The sequence below is a fragment of the Crotalus tigris genome, unplaced genomic scaffold (assembly GCF_016545835.1).
Source record: "Crotalus tigris isolate CLP2741 ecotype Arizona unplaced genomic scaffold, ASM1654583v1 scf7180000017611.44802233496:7321179, whole genome shotgun sequence".
In the NCBI taxonomy this organism is placed as follows: Eukaryota; Metazoa; Chordata; class Lepidosauria; order Squamata; family Viperidae; genus Crotalus; species Crotalus tigris.
The window spans coordinates 3,358,448-3,369,327 of record NW_024096511.1 but is presented as its reverse complement, the minus strand read 5'-3'; the positions used below and the strand labels follow the sequence as shown (position 1 = coordinate 3,369,327).

The 10,880-nt window shown below is 42.2% G+C and overlaps 1 protein-coding gene across 1 annotated transcript in view; it reads left to right on the top strand.

Annotated features, from left to right (window-relative positions):
* ENPP1 (ectonucleotide pyrophosphatase/phosphodiesterase 1) overlaps nucleotides 1-10,880 on the top strand; it is a 59,086-nt gene continuing 48,206 nt past the window's right edge. The window contains exon 1 of the mRNA XM_039324124.1: nucleotides 1-437. Coding sequence (XP_039180058.1) covers nucleotides 66-437 — 372 coding nt within the window. The 5' untranslated portion in view covers nucleotides 1-65. The remainder of the gene's footprint in view (nucleotides 438-10,880) is intronic.

The window sequence follows — 10,880 nt, the reverse complement described above, 5'->3', positions numbered from 1 at the left end:
CAACCCCGTGCGTAAACAACCCCAATCACCTTCCGGCTAAGTCTCTAATATTCCCACTCGGACGCATGGGAACCCACCCTCAATCCCCTGAAAGCGCGGGCGGGGAGCGGGGGAGGCCGAACCAAGACGGGAAACCAAAGCATCCGGAGTCTGAAGAGAGCCCGAAGCAGAAGAGGTGGGATCACAGCAGCTTATTAACCGAGGCTGCAGCAGGTCCAGTCCAATCGAGACCAGGCGCGGCTGAGGCGATGGCGAGCGAAGGCGCTTCTAACGGCCAAGAGAAAAGCTTCCGCCCCTACGGGACAGAGCCACCGAATTCAGCCGCGGTGCCCATGCTGCCGGCTCTGGAGGTGTCGGAGGAGCCGGAGAAAGCGGCGGCGGCGGCGGCGGCGCTCAAAGGGAAAAACAAGGATCCTTCCTACAAAGTCCTCTCCCTGGTAAGGAGGCGGCGCGCTTTCGGAGGACAGCTCAGCCCCGGACTGGAGGAAAGCGCTTGGACTCCAAAGGGGGGCGTCTTAGCCGGGTTCCAAGCGACTCACTTCGCGGGGCGACTGTGAGGATGAGGCTTCTCTGAGGTCAGAGAAGGAAAGATGGGTGTTGAAAAGGATGCAGACTTTGCTTAAGGACTTTTGCGCAATTGGTTGGAAACAGAAAGCTACCCGGGCTTTGCAAGGAGAGGGCTGAAACGCATGGATAAACATTTTGCGTGGAGAAGGTCTAAATCTCTGGGTAGGACTGGGAGAAATGCTGCCTGGTTCCCTGGACCGCTGTTGGGACTCAGTGGTAATCACACTAGTCTGGTTGGTGTAAGACAGTCCCCCTGTTGCTGTGTGCCTTGATACCTTCCCGTTTATAGTGGGACCTTTCCCAGGTAATTTAGTGCCATCAGATCTGGAAGATGCCAGGTTAAAGAAAGCTAATCTGTGGCGTGATTATAGACACCTCTGACTTTAGAGACTACAAAGTTTTCTGGGCCATGGTCAAGTCATTTTCTATCCCTGCACAATCACAAATACCACAATTGTGATTGACAGAAGGCTTGATTTCATCAGATGTGATGGTTTCAGTGCCTTGATTTCTTCCCAAAACACTTGTAACCATAAATAATATATAGAGACAGGCTTCTAAACGTATAGAGCAGTGTTTGTTAAAGTGCAATTCTAGGAGTGTGGGCTATAATGTTGAGATCCCTCAAATGTCTGTCAGGGATCCATGAAAAAAAAAAATTGCCAGCATATGTTGAATCCCATCAAACAATTGTGAGAATACATCAGTTTTAATTTTTCATATGGTAAAATTTTGATAAATATAACCCAAGTAAACAAAAACTGTTTTGGGGTTCCTCCATAACTTTAAAAAGGAAGAAAAAGGTTTAAGGAAGATTGATGCACAGAGTGCAATTCCTTTAGTATCAGCTTCTCCAGAAGAACTACATGGGTGACACAAACAGTAAGAGATCTTAGGGTAGGGTTTAAACTCAATGATTTGCTCTCTCAGGAGCAAAGTATTATATACCATCCTTAACCCTATCCTGAATAATGTCCAAGTGGTAGTATTGCCTGAACTATTTTAAACAGATCCCTTGTTGAGACAAGCAAATGAATCTTGCTTGGAGCAGCCCCCTCCAATTAAATGCCCTCTGGAGCCAGAATTCCCAGTGAGAATGGCCATTGGGGTGGGGCATCATTTGAAGAAGTCTACACTGTATACACTATGCCCTTTGGAATATTCTTTCTTCAAAATATCTGAAGACTTGAATCTGCCAACTTACTTGGGGTTCAGAAAGGAACATATGGCTCCTATGGGTCTTGTTAGTGCCCTGAAGGCCCCTCCCCTGCCTTTTAATTACCTTTTAAAGGTTGAATCTTTTACTATTTTTGCTTCTGTTTTAAATTTTTATGTTCAGTTTTTAGCATTTTATTTGTACACCACCCAGAGTCCCTCTGTAAGGGAGAGGAGCAGTTTCTAAAATACATAAACAAGAAATACATGCTAGATATTGGGTCTAACAGGCTTATATTTTCCAGTGCCAGTTAATATTATTTGCACTTTAATTTCCTTTCCGTACTTGCACTTACCATAGATGTTTCATTTTTCTAATTCACATTTAATTGGGATTATCCTATTGCTTGGTTTATCAGTACTAGAAGAACAGCTGCTTCTAGTACAAAGCTACTTTGCTTTGTACAGCTGCTTCTAATACAAAACTACTTTGTATTAAGTAATACAAAGGAAGTAGGACAGATTCTGTCTAGGTGCCCTTTAACTTCTTTGGTCTGAAGATGAGCTGTATTGTGGATTTATCACCATGTATCTTTGAGATAAAATAATGTATAAATAACTGATTTAAGAAAATTAGTATGACCTCATTCAGCAGATGTACTTGCTCTCCTCTCTCATGCTCCACATCTGTCTTCCTTATATTCACCCTTCTACAGGACTTTCCTGACCCACCATCATGTTGTGAGTTGAGCACTTTTAGTTTGTTATGCTAAATACCTGTGTTGGGAGGAATTCCCCCGTTCGGTTCTTCCAGCCGGGATTCTCCTTGACAGCGCAGTGCAGAAGAAATAGATCGTGAAGCCAGCTACCAGAAAGAGGTTTTATTTCGAGGATCAGCGTTGAGTGACAATTCAGCTTGAGTCCCCGGCTAGCTAGACAGAGTGATCTTTAAACAGGGGTTTTTATACCCTTTTGTGGTTTCCAAACTTGTCATTTCTGATTGGTAACAAACTTACCATTTCTAATTGGTGAGTTAAAATTTGTCTTTCTTGATTTGCTGGTTTGTGACTATTGTTAGTTCCTTTTTCTTGCCTAAAAGGTGTTAATTACTTTTATTGTTGTGTCCTGATTGCTGCTAGCTGGTTCCTCATTGTGTGTGTCAAGTGTTTGCTGTTTTAGCCTCAGGCTGCTGTTGACCCAGTTTAGTTGGGGTGTTCCTAGATTATTTCTTAGTTGGGCTGGGGAGGGGGTGTCCAACTCTCATCAATTCCCCCATTTTGGGCTATTACTGATGTATCAGTGATTAGCCCAACTGGTTCATATATACGGTAGTGGTGATCAATTTGGCACATCATGAGAGATGTTTTCTTGCTCTGTCCCTTGCTTCTGATGGGAGTTGTGCAGACCTTTAGGCATTTTAACCCTAAAGGTGCTAATTGGCATAGGCAACAAAGGAGGGCTCCACCTATTGCGACTGTGATTATACTAACAATGAGAATTTTCAACCAATGGAAGTCTGGTAACCATGAAAAGAGCCAGGAAAGGTTCCAGGATGACTGGTTGTGCCCAATGTTTTGTGCTAGTTCTCTTAAATGTTGGATGTCACCTTTAGCTTCCAGTCAGGTTTGCATACCCCCCAAAATTCTTCACAGCCATGGTTTTCCTTAGTACATGGTTGCCCGTTTTTAGGGGTTGTTTCCTGCCTTAGCTCTTAATTCAGTGCATCCAGGTTTGTAATGTCCAATATGCCAGGCTATTAAATTTTTCTTTAAATTGCACATACTGAGCTCTAGGAATCCCAATCTGGGCTCACCAGTGCAAGATATTCAGGGCTGAAGTTTGTGATTTTTCCTGTTGTTTCCTTAGTCAGGGCATATGAATTGCAAATCACCTGAGGGGGCCTAGTTCCCTACCCCTTGGAATCTGTTGGAAGTTGGTCCCACAAAGCTTTGGTGCAATAGAGCAAAAATCAGCCTGGGGAACTTTACTGAAGGTAGGTGGAGGGAATAGACTCTGAATGGTGTGAATGGTGTATGTGTGCATATGCAGCTATTTCTACAAAACAGGCAATACAAACATTCTGGAAAAGTTTTCCCTCCCACCAGATAGAAGTCCAAGGTGTTCAGTACTTGTTCTGCCACCTATTCCTAAATGCCATCTCTCCATTAATACATTCAACTGGCTTGTTACAATACAAATGGGGCAAGAAAGAAAAGTTTACAATGAGTTTCCACCCTCCCCCCACAGTCTTAATTTTCTCTTCTGAGGCTTCACATGGCACCACCTTCCTTCTGCAGCTCTCACAGGCATCTGGGTAAATGGTAGGACTTGGGAAGATATTCCACTCAGATTGTTTGGTGGCTTTTTAGTGGATGGCTGGATTCAAAACTCAATTCCATGGCTCAAATGGATGGAGGCAGCATCTGGGTCTGTGTGTTCTGCTTCCAAAGGCTTGGGAGAAGGTTTCAGGGCTGAAAGATACAAGAACAAGGTCTCCCCCCCCCGCTTTCTGGGTGGAGTCTACCAGGAGAGGCAGACAAAAGGTATGGAGAACAAAGGGCAGGAAAAGAATTGGAAGGGGGGTAACTTGCAGGCAGTTTGAAAATGCTGAAAACTCCAAATAATTTTAAAAGCCTAATATTTTAAGGTGTGCAACTTTCCAGAGGTAGGAGAACATTTATTCTAAAATAGACCACATCATTTTAGAGATTGAGAAATGCTTATGTTTCAGAAAGCTTCATAGTAGTTTCACCAGTAAGTGATAGGATAAGAAAAGTAACTTTAAAAAATTATTTCCCCACACAAGCAGACTTGAGTTTCAAAAGGCTCTTGTAGATAGACACACATTTTTCAGGAAAAGGAAAGATAAAACACATACAGTAAATGCAAGTGAAACTTTTCCAACAGATAAACTTAAAACAATCCCTCATGGTAACTTAAGGCTGTTCTTGAGCGTACACAGAGAGAAAGAGGAAAACAAACAAACAAACAAACACCATTCTTTTTCTTCACTCTGTTTGTTGGCCAGACAAACAGAGTGAGGTATTTCCTTTTTGTGGCTTATTTTTAAGCATAATTTCTAGCAGAATTTAAAATTCTTTTTTCTTTGGATTTGAAACAGTTAATAGTCACATTTACCTCTCATGCACAGACTTTGACAAACATATACACAAAGACAAGCGAACAGAAGTCTTAGTTTTACACATCCTAGTCATTCCCACCATAAATTTCAGATAACTCAAGTTAGGGAAGGCACATATTTTAAACATACCACGTGGTTGCATAGAGAAGAGAGAGAGAGAGAGAGAGACAGAGAGAATCACTATTTCTTATTTTCCCTTTTAAGTACCTTTATTTAGCCAAATTGGTTTCCCAGCAAGGCCCTAAGCAAAGTCTTTCTTTCATACACTACACAGTCGAAGTCTCCTTGTGAGACTTCTTTCCTAACTTTGCATTGCTTACAGGGCCTTACCAGCTAGTTGCCCAAATCCAATTCTTTCATTCACTCATTCCATTTCATTTTCACACATTCTCTCCCTTTTCCCTAACAAAAGGTTCTGTGCTCTGGCCAACCCCCATGCTTTCCAGGTTCTGCCAATTAAACAGATCCTTTCTGCATCTAGGAAAGTCCAGAAGCAGCAAAATCCAATTGTGAGTGTCTACAATAGACTTTATGGTCTCTATAACGGTTTGAGGATCCGCACGAAAGGTGGCAGTATCCTTTTTCCAAACAACCAAATCGGACGGGGAGAAAGGGGTGTGGGTTAAAATGTGTCCTGTCTGGCCCCTCGGTCGCCCGGGTATGGGCCTGTTCAACAAGGGGGCCATGAAGGTCAGTTCAGGGTTATCTAAGGGAGGCTGGGGGTCCAAGTTGACTTGGGTCGGGTTCCTCTGTCTGGATAGTTCGACCCAGCAATACGAGTACGGTAGTTGGGTTGGCTCTATCCTTGACCTAAGTTCTTTTAGTATTCTGATTTCTAGGGTGCCACCTTCGGGCCAAATTTGTCTCCCGCGGTCATCTTTAAGCAAAGCCCATTTCCTACATAATTCCCCTAATCGCTTCTTCTTCATTCCAGCCTAGACAGGAAGCTGATTCCTGTCCCAGGCTTCGAGCAAGCTCTCAACTGGGAAACCCACTTCGGCCCTTGAATTGGAACTCCCCAACCTTTTATAACGGGGTTTTAAACCCACTTCAGCCCTTGAATTGGAACTCCCCATTCTTTTATAACGGGATTTTCCTTTCAATGTTAAAGGGCACTAACAGTCGAAGTCTCCTTGCGAGACTTCTTTCTCCTAATACAGTCGAAGTCTCCTTGCGAGACTTCTTTCTCCTAATACAGTCGAAGTCTCCTTGCGAGACTTCTTTCCCAATACACAGTCGAAGTCTCCTTGCGAGACTTCTTTCCCAATACACAGTCGAAGTCTCCTTGCGAGACTTCTTTCCCAATACACAGTCGAAGTCTCCTTGCGAGACTTCTTTCCCAATACACAGTCGAAGTCTCCTTGCGAGACTTCTTTCCCAATACACAGTCGAAGTCTCCTTGCGAGACTTCTTTCCCAATACACAGTCGAAGTCTCCTTGCGAGACTTCTTTCCCAATACAGATTCTCGGAGGTGAGCGGCCACCTCTGCTCGGGGCTACTGCTTTAATATTTACTGGCAGAAGGGGTCCTGGCTTGCCCAGAATAGAGTTTTCTCTCTCTTTCTCTGCCCGCTCGGTCCTCCTCTCTCACCAGAAGGTCTCACGCTCCGGTGCCCCCCCCTTGCTTTCCCGAATTCCACCGGTCACGGCTCTACTAGAGCTAGCAGCAGGTCGGGGTGCGGCTAGAGGGCACACGGAGGGAGCGAGCTCCAGCTGATTCTAAGAGGAGGATGCCTCACATACACACTCATGCATTCTTCCTTTCGTTCCCCCAGACCCTTTAACCTAATAGATTTAAATTTGGTGGCACTTACCCTCTTTCCTGGTAGCTGTTCGAGCATAAGACTCAAAAACTCCCTTTGCTACCCGATGCCGACCGGGCAGGGTCCGAGGAGGCTTCCCCACGGATCAAAGTGTCCGCTGCCGGCTGGGTGATGACTCTTCCGGGCCCGGTCCGGTGGCTGGGTGAGCTGGAAGTCCCTTCGTAGGTCGCCAGATTGTTGGGAGGAATTCCCCCGTTCGGTTCTTCCAGCCGGGATTCTCCTTGACAGCGCAGTGCAGAAGAAATAGATCGTGAAGCCAGCTACCAGAAAGAGGTTTTATTTCGAGGATCAGCGTTGAGTGACAATTCAGCTCGAGTCCCCGGCTAGCTAGACAGAGTGATCTTTAAACAGGGGTTTTTATACCCTTTTGTGGTTTCCAAACTTGTCATTTCTGATTGGTAACAAACTTACCATTTCTAATTGGTGAGTTAAAATTTGTCTTTCTTGATTTGCTGGTTTGTGACTATTGTTAGTTCCTTTTTCTTGCCTAAAAGGTGTTAATTACTTTTATTGTTGTGTCCTGATTGCTGCTAGCTGGTTCCTCATTGTGTGTGTCAAGTGTTTGCTGTTTTAGCCTCAGGCTGCTGTTGACCCAGTTTAGTTGGGGTGTTCCTAGATTATTTCTTAGTTGGGCTGGGGAGGGGGTGTCCAACTCTCATCACCTGTCTTCTTTGGAACATATGTAAGACCTGGCATCGTGGAAGAAAATCCATTTCAGTTATCCATTTGACTTTTTTTGAGCCAAAAATCCAGCCCACCTGCAGTCAGTATTGTTCTGGAGGACATTCTTTAAAGATCAACTTTCTGCTTAAAGAAAACTTGGGGGAAAGTGTTATCCCAGAATCAGGAGATTGGGCCCATAAATCATTTTAGCTCTCCTTAATCTCTTGAATTTGCAAACAAATCACAAGCTTGGACCCCAGTATTGTCTAAAAGGCTTAAACTGAATGGAGAGCAACCAGGGAGGTTGTCTTTGTGATTAAGATCTTGTCACAATAAGAAATCGGTTGCTGGGTATGTGCTATAATACGTCTGTTGCTGACTAATAAAGTGGCTAATCTTCCAGAATGTAACTGCCTGGGGGGTCTTCAGAAGATTGGTTTGGAAAAGGAACTTACTGGTATCCAACAGAGATTTTTATTTCTTTCAAGTAGTGTTCTTCACAGCTCAAATGTCTGCTTTTTCAACTCTAAGCTTGGCACAATTAAAAGCACACCCATAATTATACTGCAAAAGCAAGCCTAATGAATAGGACTGATACCTGTCAGAGAGAACAATACCCATATGGAAATTAAAAATAATAGAAAAAAAGTAAAAGCTCTTTGCTTCCTCTCTTCCATCTGTGAGGGTCTTAATATGTCATTAGAGTTGTTGCTGGTTTGGCTGTTTCTGTTCCACAAGTACTGTATTGTGATTTCATCCTGTCTGAGCCATTTCTATTTGGCCTCAGGGTTTGTAGCCTGTTCTTGGTAAAATTTCTCTATCTCAATTGGTTTCCTTCTATGTAGTAATGAACAGTTATGGTACTTGACTCAATGACTGAATTGGCCACTAGTGTGGCTAAACCCAGGGCTAATTTATATTCTCTGTGCAGTATGCCATAAAAATGTTATGAAGTATTATGATCTCTGTAAAGGCCCTGAATATGGCTATGCAAAGGCAAGAAACATATAAAACTAGACTATTTTAAAATCTGTTTAAGAAGATGATGGCTTAGAAATAGGCAACTTGATTTATTCAAGTAAATGCCTTACCAAGTGCAGTAGCAAGCATAAAAACAGTTTTGGGGAAAAAAGAACATTTTTGTAACTTTAGCAGTACACTCTGCTTCTTAAGAATCACATCAATCATTCTAGATCCTCCGAATACATTTGTTATTTTTTCTCGGTTTGCCTTCCGGTCCCATGAACACCCCACCTAAAACTTTGAACACTGGGGAATTTATATTGGAGTTTAGGCTTAGAATGCCTAGATTTGTCTATGGTCTTGAAACCCAACAAAATCATATGTAAAGTCTCCAATGTCCCTCCCCCCCACACACACTTTTCACTTTTGCAATTGCATGACCTTTTTTTCTTGAGTTCATTCCCTAATGTCAGTATACATTGACAGCATGACCATTGGGAGTAATTTAAATTTGCCTCAGGACAGAAGTTGTTTTACAGCTGGGTACCAAAAAAACCCAGGGCTCTTCTTTGTGGTACACAATCTTCCCTTTAGAAGACTGCTCATATAGGCCAATTTTCAGCCATGCGAAACTCTAATTAAGTGCATTTATTTTAAGTTGTATACACTTTTCTACTGAGCTCAGTAATCTTCATCTCATCCTACCTACCGTGTTTTCCGGCGTATAAGACGACTTTCTAAACCATGCAAATCTTCTCCAAAGTTGGGGGTTGTCTTATACGCCGGAAAATACGGTATATAGTTTGCATTCCACATGTCATCTGAATCTATTTCTGCAAATTCCACTCTTGTTCAGTATAGGTCAGGGGTAGGCAACCGTGGCTCTTTTATGACTCATGGACTTCAACTCCCAGAATTCCTGAGCCAGCCATGCTGAGGGGAAAGGGAGAAGTTTCCAAGCTGAGCCATGCTGGCCCAGGAATTCTGGGAGTTGAATTCCACCGAGTCATAAAAGAGCCAAGGTTGCCTATCCCTGGTATAGGTCGTCCTTTACTTATGAGCATAACAGGGCCCAAAATTTCCATTGCCAAGAAGATAGTTGTTAAGTGACTTTTGCCTCCTTTTGTGATTTTTCTTGCCACAATCATTAAGTGAATCACTGCAGTTGTTCAGTTAATAACATGGTTCTCAAGTGAATCTGGTTTCTCTATTGACTTTGCTTGTCAGAGGGTCACAAAAGGTTACTACATGACTCTGGACACAACAACTGTCATAAATACATGCTAGATTCAGCCAAGCGGCTGAATCATGATGCTGCAATGGTGGCTCAGTGTGAAAACAGTCATATAAGTCACTTTTTGAGTGCCACTGTAGCTTTGAATGGTCACTAAATAAATGTTTATAAGTCAAGAATTATTTATATCAGAAGATTATTCAAACATATGTAGCACTTCAGACTGTTTCCTGACAACTGGAAATGTAGGGGTAGTTGGTGGAAATAATCAATCTCTCATGAATACTTCAGTGAACACAATCATATCTGGAACCCTGTACAGTGCTAGGCTTCCTTTAGGCTTCATCTGTCCAGCTACTTTGGTTCATGAAGCAGGATTTTCTCCTGCACTTGCATGCTTCAAGTTAATTAAACTTGATATTAAACTAAGATATTTGGATGGTAGTGGAGGAAAAAGAAGAAATGTATTCCATTGGCAGATGTTATTTCACCTTTGGATATAAAATATGGGGTAAAGCTAGTTGAAGGCATTCTTATATCATGCTGTGTTATGACTTAGCTGTGAACAAGCATGTTCATACCCATTGATTCGCCCTAAAAGTAAATTTGGCTTATAAACTATAGAATGAGCTATCCATGGTATCTGTACATTTGAACCAAGCTTGTTGATATATATTTTTAATCCTGCGTATATGACATTCTTTAGAAATGAGTAATAATTTGGGGAACACATAAAGGTGCAGAAGAAAAGCATAATGACACATAGTTCAAGACCAAAACAGCTTTGAATGAGGGCTGTTGAAAAAACTCTGATATTTTTCCATTTTTGACTCTCATGTTCTGCTTGATTTTTATTTTCCTTCCTGGTTTTTTTTTTTCCACATTAGGCTATGATGACACTCAAACAGATTACAAGACAGGCTGTAGAAACCACAGCCATCAAGAGTAGCAGTGAAGAAATATTCTGAGGAAAATAGTCTAGCTTTGTAGCCAATATGTTATATTGTATAATACTGTACAGGTGCTAAAGTTATGATACAATTTATCTTGTTTTCATCTAAAAATGCTTGCTTAATTTGCTGTTCAAAGGTTTTACTCCCTTGCTATCATGAAAAAGTTATTTTACTTAATTAACCATCAGGTAACAGGGCCCATAATTATCACAACATCATATTTATAGACTGCTGCTTCAACTACCTTCCTTCCATACAGGGGAAATCGTAAGGGGCCTAAATACTCATGTTTAGAATTTAAAAGTTTGTTACAGTACAAACACATACAAAAATACATTTAGCAGTAAAATAGGGTTGTTTCATAGACAGAGAGAGAATTT